The 14,280-nt window shown below is 34.4% G+C and overlaps 1 protein-coding gene across 2 annotated transcripts; it reads left to right on the top strand.

Annotated features, from left to right (window-relative positions):
* The first annotated feature begins 3,648 nt into the window (after window positions 1-3,648).
* CSN2 (casein beta) lies at window positions 3,649-12,554 on the top strand. 2 transcript variants are annotated; one of them, XM_064475635.1, is made up of 10 exons: window positions 3,649-3,944; window positions 4,272-4,345; window positions 6,736-6,798; window positions 7,567-7,593; window positions 7,704-7,730; window positions 8,731-8,754; window positions 8,850-8,894; window positions 10,343-10,861; window positions 11,461-11,502; window positions 12,238-12,554. In XM_064475635.1, exons 3-9 carry the CDS (start codon window positions 6,748-6,750, stop codon window positions 11,464-11,466), a joined length of 699 nt encoding a protein of 232 aa, XP_064331705.1. In that variant the 5' UTR covers window positions 3,649-3,944; window positions 4,272-4,345; window positions 6,736-6,747; the 3' UTR covers window positions 11,467-11,502; window positions 12,238-12,554.
* The last annotated feature ends 1,726 nt before the right edge of the window (window positions 12,555-14,280 follow it).

Genomic DNA, 14,280 nt, shown 5'->3' with positions numbered 1-14,280 from the left:
AGGAACCCAGAAAAGTTTCTGGAGAGGTATACCTTGCAAATAATATCTTTATGGCTTCATATTATCTATGGAATAATATCCAAGGTCTTAACACAATGTCCAAGACCATTCCACATCTTTCTTTGGAAATATTTCCAGCTTTACTTCTTGCCTCTGCTTATGCATCATCTATAACTCTTCCATTTCATAATTCCATGTCTTCTCAACTTTCTTGTATGCCTTCTGACAATGTCCTCTCTTCATATTCTCTAACCAACACCTATGTATTTTCCAAGAAAAAGTTGAAATTTGAACATTTCTGTGACAATATCCTTCAAGCTTCAGGTAGGTCTAGTCATTGCTTATTTTGTGTGTTCATTAAAAGAGTGTTTACATTGATGCTGTATTGTAGTCAATCACATGCTAATTCATTCCTTTCCTCAGTCAACAGTTACTTAAATTATTTAAATAAATGATTTATTTTTATTACATAAACTACCCAAAGTGACCTTAACTAGATGTATTATTCCATGCTCTTGAGATATACCCCTCATGAAACTTACATCCTTTTAAAGGGTACAGGTTTATAAGTTTACAGGGTTATAGAAATGCAAACAACTGGAGACAGCCAAAAAAATCATGACAAAAGCAAAATGTATAGTATTTACATTATATTACATGCAAAGAAGAAAATAAGTAAAGGAGGTGGGGTGGGAAGTGTCAAGAAGAGCGTTGGGTAACATGAGCAGAAACAGCCTCCCAGAAGAGGTAAGTAGAGAATTAAGAGAAGAGTGGGGAATGGTACATGCATGTCTCTGGGGAAAGAATTCCAGACTGAGGGAGTGGCTAGCGGGGAGCTCTCAGGTGGCAGATCACCTAACGTGCTCAAGTAGTAACAGGCAGAAGGACAAGGGCGGGAAGTAGACGGAGATTACATAGAACATGAGGTCAAAGAGGCAGCAGGGGGCCTGATGATGTAAGATATTTTAAGATAATTTTCATGACTTTTGGATTTTTATCTGGGAGTGACAGGAAACCAATGGAAAAACTAGGTAGAAATATTATTGCTTTGAATATTAAAAATGGTTTAGGAAAATTGGAGTGGATGTGTAATGTCACTGCTGGACTTCAGGCTATAGTGAAAACAATTGCCATAGATGAATATTTTTTTTGCAGCTACATTCAGAGGGGCAGAAGGCAGAATTTGGATTAACCTGAGATATGATTTAGGTAAGACAGTAAAATCAGAGACAGGCAGGGGATTTGAGAATATACATAAAAATGATGATAGTGATTTTTCAAAGTGGGAAAGGAGGGGCATTTAGATATAAGGAGTTTAGAGGCATTGAAAAACTGACAGGATCATAGAAAGGTCCTAGGTTCTGATGAAATCAAATGATTCTTTGTTTCAGGTATTAAACAGGGTTTATCCAGTAGACAGGACATGGTATAGGAGAGTAGGAAGGATGAAATTATAGAGGGATAAAATTACTTACATGGCAAAGTGTAGTCTTGTGTCCTTCCACATTTACGATCTGATTACAAGCAGGACCCACACCATCTTCATCTTTGTATCATTGTGTGATCTTTTGTATCATCTAGCATAGTGGTTCTAAATCAGGAATGACTTTGCACTGCACCTCACTCCACCAGGAGACATTTCTCAAGACAGTTTTAGTTCTAATAGCTGCGTGGCTGGTGCTCCTGGCATCTTGCAGGTAGAGGCCAGGAATGCTCCTATAACACCCTACAACACACAGGATAGCCCCCACAGCAAAGAATTATCCTGCCCCAAATATCGTATTACAAAGACTGAGAAGCACTGGCGAGCATGTAGCGTGCACTCAGTAAATTCATCTTGAGCTTGAGTGAAGTTTTATGATTATGTGTGAAGTAAGAGTAATTAGGGTTAAGAGTGTGTCTTAGGAATCAGGATTCTGGCTTATGCTTTCACGATGTCTACTTGCTTATAGATCATTTTTTTGTATGTTCTGAGCCTTGATTAACTTTATACATTAATCTTAATAGCTATATTTCAGATAAAAAAGATGTTATTTTATTATATTTGGATAATCTCATGGAAAGAATTAAAATATTCCATCTATATAAAAAATGCTAAACTAACTATCCCCACCTAATAATTTGTCAGAACTAATTATATGTTATATTGTTCTTAAATCTGAATCATTTTATAAATCCTCACTGTTTATTTCATTTTCCTTCCTCATCCCCCTCATATTTTGGAAGTTATTAAACAGTGCCTCACATATTATTTAGGAATCTGAGGTTTTTATTACCAACTCTATCTCTAAGCTACAGTATCCTGAAAAAATGATGCAAATTCCCAGGTCTTCCATTTCCATGTCTCTAAAATATCTTTACAACATCGTACAGATAATATCTAAAGTCTCTTCTTGTTTTTATTTTCTAAACATTTTGGTCCATTTATTGTATTCTTTATCCAGCTTATTATTTAATAATAATAATAATAATAATAGTTATTATTATTAATTGTTCCCTTTCTTGAGGTTGTTATTCACATGGTTTCAACTATTAGCTTTATACTTTACCCAAATCTCATGTCTGCATATTTCAGATCCATCACACAATATGGGAAAGAGCTTTGACTAAGTAAATTCTGTTTGTAACAAATAATACTACATCTTGCTTGGATTTTATCTTGCTTCTTTCCCACAGTTCTCTTACAAAATTTCGATGAATGGAATTTTCATTTTGTCTTATAAAACTGGCAGTTCTTAGATTATGCATTACAAAACCTTGGATTGCCCACATGGCACTTGTACTTACTGGTCATTGTGTTCTGAAGCTATAAGCACGTGGTGTTATCTTAAATCTCTGGCTTTTCATTTTTTCCCTTGGACAAGCCTCTTTCTCTAGTGTATTGTTAGTGATTTCCTTAATCAAGGTTTTAACCTACTTTCCTGACCCAATCAAGTCCCTAACTATACCAATGAATGTAATTCAAAATTGGTGAGCCAGAGAGTTACAAAGAAATGTATTTATTGCACAATATGTACAACATCTTGCTGAGAAAATAAAAAGGAAGCGTTGAGTGGGTAGAGCATGCTTGCTTTTGTATTCCTTTTCTTAGAAATTACACTTTTTTGCCTGTGGCCTTGGCAACCAAGAGCTAAAGGCACACTGAGCTGCTAAGACTTTTCTAGTTATACCTACGACACTGGGGTCATTTCATCATTTCCCTTCATGGCTTCCTCCTGGCTCCATATGAAGAGTCTTGGAATGAATATCAACTGAATTATTCAAATGCATAGTAGACACTGACTCGGGTTTTCTAAGTAATATCAGTCAGGAGTGTTCCTCTCCCTCAACAACTAGCATGATATGGATGCAAGCTATATTATGAAGAAAAATTATTAATTATGCCAATACTCTACTTGAATACTTTAGAAAGGCATCTATTTGTGCTTAAATTCTGAATATGTCTATTACAGGCAATGAAGTGAAGCAACAATGTTGTAAAAATAAGTAGTGTCACATATAATCAGCCAATTACATTTTTTTAATTGAAGTATAGTCAGTTTATAATGTGTTAATCTCTGGTGTACAGCATGTTTCAGTCATATATATATATATATATACACTTGTTTTCATATTCTTTTTCTTTATAGGTTACTACAAGATACTGAATATGGTTCCCTGTGCTATACAGAAGAAACTTGTTGTTTATCTATTTTATATATAGTAGTTAATATCTGCAAATCTCAAACTCTCAATTGTATTTATGAACATCAATCACTAGAGGGGCAAAGAAACTTGAAGACTGCCTTTGTAAATGGGTACCTAAGAAGTGTTCTGAGGACTGGCTCAGACTTTATTGTAATACTTGGGCAAGACCCTCCTCCCATCTGCACTTCCATTTTTCCTTCCTCCACTGTTTGTCCTTCCATGAATATCAGCTGATAAACATTGACTCACTGTAAAAGGTATGATTCCCAACTTGAGCAGTCCCATTTTAATAAATTTGTACCAGTATTATTTGTTCTATAAATGTTACTTTCTGTCTGAAAATACTTTAACAAATCCCCACCATCCAGAGAATAAAATTCATGTCCCTTAGGATCACAGCACACTTTGCCCATCATCCTCTGATCCCTTTCTCTTTCCTTTTTCTCATCTCCATCTACTCCCTACTCCTTGCACTTCGTGGCCCAGATTCATTACTTGATTTAGTTGTAGTGACTTCTTTCTCATATTCAAGAACCTATTCTTCTTTTCTTTTTAGCCTATAATTAATTCTCTTCCCTCCTCAGGTCTAAGCTATCATCATGGATGCGTTATCTTGTCAGTTTCTCCATTACAGCATCAAACACTAACATCTATTCAGGTGAGAATGAAATTGTGGCCGTTGTGTGGCCCATGTATCTCTGGTGCCTATGTAGAATTTCTCCACATGTAAAATCTTGAAGACCCAACAAGTACTACAGAGACCTTATTGTGTCTACAATAATTTGGAGACTGTGCCAGAATGTCACTGTCTCCCAGCCAATGTCTGTAGTTACTGGACAGTTTTATTTTCTGGACAGATTTCTTTTATCAGATTGTGAATTATTTCCTTGTTAAAATGCTCCCCAGAACTTCTGGGGACAGATAATAAGAAGAAATCATTTTCTAATCATGTGGAATTCTGGAAATTCAAACTCACTATTGATTTTATCTCAAACCACAAAATTAGCATGCCATTAAAGACTATATAAATCGCCACAAAAACAGACCATTATCCACTCAGATCCTCCTTCACTTCTTTTCCTCCACTTTGGAAAAAAGGTAAGAATTTCAGATACAAATTCAATGTACCCTCTCTTCATTTTTATTTCAAACTAGGTTGAGACATACAAAAAACATAATTGCTTAAAATGCAGTCTTTAAAATAAGGTTATTTAAGATAGTGCTGACAATATTTTCAACACTTAGGTTAAAAAAATAGAAGTGCCTGTATAGATTTGATAAGAATTATAATGACTGCATGAGCTTTATGAGTCTAACAAAATGTAATAAAGGTGATGGCTATTTTCTTTAGTACATGATTAGTTAACAGGCTATATAAAAAGATCAATTTCTTGAATTAAGTGTCTTCTAATTTGATAAAACACATCACAGCCATAAAGGCAAATGCATTTAATTTATAGTATGGTGATATGAGTCATTACTATTGGGCAAGTTTTATTGAACAAATAGCTATAGAGGTAGCATGTTGAGTCAAAAAATGGGGAGAGTTGTTTGGAGACATGCGCTACTTGAAATGTTTATAAGTAATATTTTTAGAAGAAGTGTATATTATCACACTTGTGTAGAACATCCAAATCCCCAGTTTATCATTTAATTTATAATATTTCAAAAATATAAAATAGATACATGAACTATGGTATAAGTTAAAGAGAAATAAGATGTTTATTTTGTTAAAAAAAAAAAAAAATTCCAGGATGGGCAGAGATGACCTAGGAACAGAAAAGAAGAAAAATATAATTTGAAAGAAAGGACAGCTTAAATTATCTTAGTTAAAAATAAAATTCTGGCTTAAAAATTGTATATAAAGTGCTAATTATAAAATAAAGAAAATATAGTAGTCTTTCCACTGATAGTGATCTCTAATAGAGTTCCACATTAGCTTTCGTGAGTCTTGACGATAAAAAGTTCTTTGGAAACTCATGGAAGTTTAGGAAAAGTAAAATAAAGAAAAAATTAGGTAGTACCCAGGAGAAAAACATAGCAAATTTTTCTTAATTTAGTTTGAAAATCTGGAATTGAGGATTGTGTGTCAAGGGATATTGGTGGTGCAAACATTATTTTTTATGGTGGGGCAAAGATTATTTTTTATAAGTCCTTACAGAAATGTGACAAAATCAACCATTTACAACACCTCGGTCAAAGGTGTTCACATACTTTACATTATGCTACAAGGAGAAGGAGCCGAGAGTGGGGACTGGGCAAGGGACCCAGACCCCTTGTTTAATCATTAGGATACAAGTACTCAGAGGTTTCCAGAGAGTATGATCTCCAAAATTACATGGCACAAAGGAGATGTCATTAGGTGTGTGGGAATGAAGACTGTGCGGTGGATACACACGGAGAAGAAACAATCCAGTCAGGCCAAGGAAAGATCTGGATGAGTGGGGCAAATGAAGGAAATGCTAAAATGAAAATCCCAGTCTAATTGGAAATAAGGACATATGAATAAGCCAAACATTTGTGGAAACTGTTTAGTAAAGAAAAGATAAAAATAAAGGATTTTCTTTGACTAGTCTCCTCTCAATAGAATTGAGGCTCCAACAAAGCTGAGACCTTAATATTTTGTTCACTGCTGTAATCGCAGCATTTAAGCAATGTCTGGCAATGAATGATGCTAAATAAATATTTTTCAAAAAGTAAATCAATTAATTACTCTTTGTGTGAATATCTGTAACTTTTTCCTGCCTTTCAAAAAAACTCTCATAAGTACTGTGAATGAGATGAAAGGGTAAAGCAGGACAGGGCTGTTAGCTGAAAAAAATCTGAGTGGCTGACAATGAAATATGAATTTGATACATAAGAGTAGAGAGTCACTTGATTTTGACCTTGGTCAAATGACAAAGCTTCTATTAGTATTTTTTCCTAAAATACAGACATTTTTGTTATACACTATCTTTGGTTTATTTTAAAGGAAATTAATCCTACTGAAATAAGAAAATACATTAGATTGACCAGTATATCACCATCTCCTCATTTCTCCATCCATAGGACTTGAGAGTCATGAAGGTCCTCATCCTTGCATGCCTGGTGGCTCTTGCTCTTGCAAGAGAGGTAAGTAAACACACACAAAATGTCTCTAAATAAGTCATATATGGTGCCATCTGCCTATGTGTAGACAATAGTATTCCCAACATGTTAAAGGTATAAATAATGCAGAATTTCAGGGTTTTTTTTTACTTCTAAGATAATCATTTACATTCACCCACTCTCTCAACAGTATCTTACAGGATCACAAATTCGAGTCAGATACTTTGTACGTTACTCTGCCACCAGTCCCTACAGGAAAAGCAAACAAATCAATAAGCAAGAAGGAAAAAGCAGAAACACACATAAGAACAACAAAAAAGAGTAATATTGCACAAATACAATGGCATGCATGTGCAATCTAGAGAAATATTTCTAATTTCAGAGATGAGATACATGCATCTTTTACCCTAGGGCACTGGGCCAAACCCCACCTATGTCTATTCCACAGAGGATGATACTACAGAGGATGGAGTTTCAGGCAATACTCAGAAACATTCATAATCATAATAAAAAGTTTTAATACAAGTTAAAATAACTAAAATAACTCCTATTCTGTTACCCATCAAAAACTCTTCATTCAGGTAAAATAAAACTGTATCAATAAAAAAGTTACTAAGTATAAAAGACATAGGAAACAATTACACTTCAAGACTCTCAAATGACCTTTAACCACTTTTTATTTCTCGAATTGTGAATTAGCTACCTCTGCATAAGGAAGATAAAAATTAGGTAGGAAAAATGTTTAAAAATGAGTTAGTTATATAAAGTAAAATGGTGTTTTTTTCTCTACAGAAGGAAGAATTCAAGACAGCCGGTGAGGTAAGGCATTTTTATTCAGAGAAAATTTTCCAACCATAAAATAATAACACTTTCTGATGATCTAGGAGAAGACTCAGCTGGGTGTTGATTTTTTTTTTTTTCCTTTATAGGCTTTGGAAAGCATTTCAAGCAGTGAGGTAAGACAGTGTTTATTTAAAGGCAATTACCCAAATGTAGAACAGTAAAATACTCTACTATCTTTCTTTTTGTGTTAACAGTAGGGCAGTTAAGCCAATGTAGCTATGTTCTGACCTGTAAATTCTAATGTAAATTTCCATTGTATACATTTAAAGACAGAATAAACATCTGTAGGATTTTGTATTGTAGCAGGTTTTAAATTGGCTTCCTACTTGAAATTGTGTCACAGGGCCCCTTTTTTAATGAACTGTAGAGTCCTATTTTCTATCTTGAACTCTACGTTAACCTCATTCACTGTTTTGACACTTACTGAGCACTTTCTGTATTAGAGTAAGAGCTATGGTACAAACTGGAAAGAAGGAAGCATAGAACTTACAATGCTGTGACTGGGCAGACATGCAAATAGGGACATTTTGTAATTATGATAGTGATCTAGGAAATAAGAGGCTGTGAGACTTAGTGTAGTCCTAAATCTGCCTGCAAGAGTCAGGTAGATATTAATCATTGCATCACTCTTTTGGGATCTGTCATCATCTGCTAGTTAAATGGTACATCAATATACTCTGCCTCTTCACAAAGGTTATAAGATCCTTACAGGAGAATATTTGTGTCTTATACTTCATTTGAAGCCTAAACATAACAAGGGAACAAATATATCAAAGGTTATTATAATGAATTTTCAATGACTATTATTCTTTTAGAATCCGAAGGGTTAGAGCCCATTTGTTGTCATAAGAAGGGCGCAGGGTGACAGAGAGAAATTAGCATCTGTTAAATGCCTTTTTATACTATGTTCACTAATTTTCTTTATGAAATTGCATTGTCTGTCCTCTTATAAAACAGACTTATTCAGAATAGTGTAACAAAGTTTCAACAATTAAAATAATATTATTAAACAAGGTGTCCACATTAACCTAGAAATGTCTTCATTTTCTGATTTATATTGACAAATAATAATTGATCATTAAAACTAAACCTGATTTTATTTTTTTTTTGAAGGAATCTATTACACACATCAACAAGGTAAAACCTTCATATTTAAATGTGCATGTTTTCAGAATTTCCTGTGTTCAATTTTTACAAATAATAATTCTTTATGTGTGATTTTTACTTTTTAGCAGAAAATTGAGAAGTTTAAAATTGAGGAACAGCAGCAAACAGAGGTAATTTGTTTATGATAAGTATACTTCAAAAATTAATATGAAATATAATACATGGAAACATATTTATAATTATATGTTCAGTCTAAAGAATAGTAATAAAATAAATGTCAGTATAGGAAATTAAACTTTGACAAAGTAAAAATATTTTTAAAGACATAAACACATTTTAAACATATAATCAATTTCCAGAGTATAGAATTAATCCCTAAGAATAACTATTGATTTATTCACTTTACTAATGATATACTTGTTTTCAATAAGTGCACATTAGTAGAAACATTTCCAGGTTGGGGACTGAGATCCTCTGATTCTCAGGATGAAGATGCTGATGAAAAAGACCAGGGAGGCAGTGTGGTACAGATCCTAATTTGATCACTTATCAGCCATGTAACCTTGGCTCGAAGTTTCTCTGTGCCTCAATTTCATCATCTGTAAATTGAGACTACTCATAACCCACAGTAAATATTCAGTGATGTTACATTAACATTCTGTAGCTTTTACTCACATTTATGAATGGGTGAGGTTCTTTAAAGTATTTCCATTACACAGATGAGAGATGTGAGGTACAGAACTGAGTACACAATTGTGTGACACTATCACATAGTTATTAAATAGTAGCACTTGCTTAAAAGTAAGGATTTGGGGGATGACATAAAATTCTTTATCTAATTAAATCACTCTTGCTGTAACATTTATCTAATTGTAGTAGTTAAGCTTTCTTGTTTCACCGATAAAGTTGGATTGTTTGATACTTACACCACATATTTTCTAAATCAAAGTGAATTTACAAATAGATGCCTCTTGAAAGACTCGAGATAACCACCTTCTACCAAGGGAAATAGTGCTAGAAGTTTGCTATTGTTAAGTAACTCCTTGAATTAAACCACAAATTAAATTTACTTTTCATTAAAACAAATAAGCAAAAATAAACCGTGGCGTTATCCCTCCAAGTCTTTTTCTCACATGGCCAATAGAGTTTTATTTATGCTCCAAGCCCTTTTTGCCCTCCACTATTGGGTTATTTTGAAATATTACCCAACATTGTTTTATTTCATCTATAGACAATAGATCTTCATTGTATGAAAAAAATATGATCTATGATCTATTATCAACACGTTGTTGAAAAGTCTGTGCACTCTAAATATGCAGCTACAGCTATGCAGGCAGCACAGGAAAAAGTAAAACAAGTATTGAGATCTCCAAACATTAATTCCACTTTGATTCGTGGATTCACCTATGAAGGAAGCAGATTAATGAGAAATCTCTCAGTGAGCATTTTACCCCCTAATCTTCACATGATCCCCACAATTCCTTAACTACAATAAGTGAAAGATTCTCTTTTTCTCTTTTCACTTAATTATGATTGTTCAAAAGAGAGGAGGTTAATTCATCATGAACGACAATCAGCGCTGAATTACAGACTCAAAATATTCTTTTCCTTCTTCCAGGATGAACAGCAGGATAAAATCTACACCTTTCCCCAGCCCCAGTCTCTAGTCTATTCTCACACTGAGCCCATCCCTTACCCTATCCTTCCACAAAACTTTCTGCCGCCTCTTCAGCCTGCTGTGATGGTACCTTTTCTTCAGCCTAAAGTAATGGATGTCCCCAAAACTAAGGAGACCATCATTCCTAAGCGCAAAGAAATGCCCTTGCTTCAGTCTCCAGTAGTGCCCTTTACTGAAAGCCAGAGCCTGACTCTCACTGATCTCGAAAATCTGCACCTTCCTCTGCCTCTGCTCCAGTCTTTGATGTACCAGATTCCCCAGCCTGTTCCTCAGACCCCCATGATTCCTCCTCAGTCCCTGCTGTCCCTTTCTCAGTTCAAAGTCCTGCCTGTTCCCCAGCAAATGGTGCCCTACCCCCAGAGAGCCATGCCTGTGCAAGCCGTTCTGCCCTTCCAGGAGCCTGTACCTGACCCCGTCCGGGGGCTCCACCCTGTGCCTCAACCACTTGTCCCTGTGATTGTAAGTGCAGATTTACTAACTGTGCTGTTTCACTCACGGTGTGTATATGATGTTAGAATAACTAAGTGAGGGCTCTAGAATGAAAGAAAAAAATGAGCAATGGATGATTCCAAAACACACATAGTTCAGATCAGTGATTCTCAACATTATCTACAAACAGAATAACCTGGAAAACATTTTTTATTTCCAAAATCCCAATGTCTAGGTTTACCCACGGAGATTCTGATATAATTGTTCTGATTTTCTATGTAGAAGAAACTGAGTAATGAGCAGAAATAATTTCAGGGATTATGATTTAGTTGGTCTGTGGAGAATTTAGATAAAGAGGATTAATGTTTACTAAAGCCAGAATTAAATTTGATAATCTCATTTGGCTTGGAATAACAAACCTAAGAAAGTTTGCTATTTTCTATAATTTGGAAGTTTTCTTTATGCACATTTATTGCTCCGCATGCTTCATTTCACATCTTGTTTTTGATACGTGAATGTATGAGGGCAAAATATTGAATTGCTTATTTCAATATTCATGGACTTCTTAGGGAAAGTTTTCTTATCAAAAATGAATTGTATATTTATTTGTTTATTTTTTAATTTTTAAGGCCTAAGAAGATTTCAAAGTTAATACCTCCTCCTCACTTTTGGTAAGCTTTAGGAGTTTGGAAATTAGACTAATCATTTTTACAGTTAACATATTTTTAGATTTCATTCTCCTGGATAAGCCCCAAATAGTCCCAAATATCATTAGTTTACCAATTTGATTATTAATTATCAATTTATTCTCAATGGTTGACTCCTGTTTACTGACCTGAAATTATGTATCTCCTGTATTTCAAATAATTCAAAATTTTATTCATGTGCTATTGACATATTAGATTTGTTTTTCTTTCAAGTGTCTATACCCTTATGCTTGATTATCATTACTTTTAGGAAAAACTGAAAATAATTTCTTCTACTTTTATGTAAATTTCAGAGCTTATTTTAAAAATCAATTGCATTCACATTTCTAACTTAGGCTTTATGAACTTCAATTGTTTTTGTCTCATTTAAAATGTATACGTTGTCTTTCCATTCACAAGTCAAAATACAATTTATTAGTCCAGATATGACTTAAAAAGGGAGTAGAATGTAGTTTTGAGATTCTTAAGCTACAGATCTTTTTGTGATCATGATAGATAAGATATTTTAATAAAACAATTCCAATTGAGCTGATATTTGGTCCTAGAGGAACTTTAGTATGCCTCCAAGATAAGGCACAACATGGTGCATTCATAATAAAATTTCTCTTATAAATTAGCCACATCAAAATTACAAAAGGGGAGAGATTATAGTTATAGCATATAAAATAACTAATATTATGTTTGTTCTCTATTCCACAGAATTGACTGCGACTGGAAATGTGGCAACTTTTCAATCTTTGTATCATGTTACCAAAACGATTTTTAAATAACTCTCCATGGAAAAAAATGAAACTGTAGTCTTTTATTTATTTTATGCTTTACATGGCACTCATCTTAATTTGAATTTGACTCAAAATTTTAATTCAACTAATGCCATAAAGTTCAATGTTAAGTTGGAAATACCATAAGCTTATCAAAAATGTTTATAAAAATCATTTATGTAATTTTGCTTATTATTATTTCTTTAAGAATCTATTTCCAAACCAGTCACTTCAATAAACTAATCCTTTAGGCATATTTAAGATTTCCTGTCTTTATTATAATTTTTAAAACCTAATAGACCTATTTACTGTTAACTTAAAGTTATTATTTGTGTTAAGAATTATCTTGGAAGAATTAAAATTGAATAGAATGGTTCAAATTAAACATTAAAGGAGATCAAAAATGGGAGAAAAAAATAGGGTGACCATATGCTGTGTATGTTCTCAAAAGCTTTGGTTTACATTTATTATCTCAGCTAAACTATTACACTTGTGCCTTTCACTCTCAAAAGTATTGGATATAAAATTTTATGGTCATCCTAGGGGGAAAAAAAGCATGAAATGTGAAATCTGAATCACAGCTCCACAACATACACAGAAGCAGCTGAGTGGTTCTTTGTAAGTTAGTCTCCCACATCTATAAAATGGTTAACTTCAGGGGTTTTACTGAAGTTTTAATGTGAATTGTGCACTGCACAGTGCATAATACATGTTCTCAGTTGCTTCACTTTACTGACTTCATCAGAGTAGCAAGAGCCATTATCACCATCAGAAAGAGCTGTGCTATGTGGTTTGAGCCATCAATGCCCAAGAGAGTAGACTTACGTGAAACTCTGATATCCATTGTCTCTGTCTGTGTTACGGCAACGTGGTACAGCATAGTGTTCCAGCAGAGTGTTACAGCAACCTGGATCTTGGCGAGAGAGACCAAGCAACACTCAGAGGGTTGGAGAACTCAGGTTTATTATGCTGGCAGGACCAGAGGAGTTAACACTCCAAGCTCTGGACCCTGCCTGTAGTTTTACACATGCTTTTATAGGTTACTAGTCAAGATTTTGCAACATCATATGCAGAGTAGGTGTAACAAATGGACCAATCAGGAGTGAGCTTTGGGAACCAATAGAATCTTAGGGGTAAGTTCCATTCTCCTAGAAGCAGGCCGTTTTACAGAAGCACAAAAACAAGATAATGCTGCTGGGCCAGGGAACTGGATGGCACTGGCAGGAAAGTACTGGCCCTGCCTGTGGGTCCTGCCGGTCATTTCATGGGGCTTCCCACCTCATGTGGAGTGGTTGCTTCATTGTGATGAATTGTTTGTCTACCAACTCTTACATTTGAGTATTCAATTTCTTCCTCCTGAGTTGTTTACACAACGACTTGTTTCTAGCTGTAATTTCATCTTTCCTGCACCCTCAGTGTTTTCCTCACCTCAGGATCAAGTGCAAGCCCATATTTAGGCTATAATATCTCACATCTTTAAAGAAAATATTTCATCCTTAACAATTCTTCAGGTTACTCTATGGCAATTATCATAAAAGAAGTATCCAAACTGCTGTTTCCTTTATTTCACATTATTCTCTCATCAACCTGTTCCCATTGAGATTTTATCCCTTTGGATACCACTTATTTTTCAAGGTTATCAAACGACTTTCATCTTATTAATCTGTGTTTGTTTTACCAAACCTATCAATGTTATTTGGTAGAGTTAATCGTTCCTTCTGTTTTGAAATATCATACTTCTTCCCATTTGAAATCTTAAACCTGGTAAACTCCTGGTTTCTTTCTTAACCCATTAAACGCTTCTTTACAGTCTCCCTTCTGGCATTTTCTCCTTCTCCAAACTCTTAAAGGTTGGAATACCTTAAGGGTTAGCCTTACTCTCATTACTGTTGTTCAGTTGCCTGGCTTTAAGTTCATTCATAGGCTCAGATCTTCCATATGTCTATCTCCAAACTTATTCCTTTCCTGAACTCCAAACTCA

The sequence above is a fragment of the Camelus dromedarius genome, chromosome 1 (genome assembly GCF_036321535.1).
Source record: "Camelus dromedarius isolate mCamDro1 chromosome 1, mCamDro1.pat, whole genome shotgun sequence".
Taxonomy (NCBI): Eukaryota; Metazoa; Chordata; class Mammalia; order Artiodactyla; family Camelidae; genus Camelus; species Camelus dromedarius.
Note: the sequence above shows the minus strand (reverse complement) of the source record. Positions and strands in the feature narration are given on the sequence as shown.

What these genes read in the sequence shown, in the direction of transcription:
- CSN2 (XM_064475635.1), top strand. Translation starts at nt 6,748, where the DNA reads ATGAAGGTCCTCATCCTTGCATGCCTGGTGGCTCTTGCTCTTGCAAGA. An exon ending in AATTCAAGACAGCCGGTGAG is followed by an intron (nt 7,594 to 7,703) that starts GTAAGGCATTTT and finishes TTTCCTTTATAG; the next exon opens with GCTTTGGAAAGCATTTCAAG. An exon ending in CTATTACACACATCAACAAG is followed by an intron (nt 8,755 to 8,849) that starts GTAAAACCTTCA and finishes TTTACTTTTTAG; the next exon opens with CAGAAAATTGAGAAGTTTAA.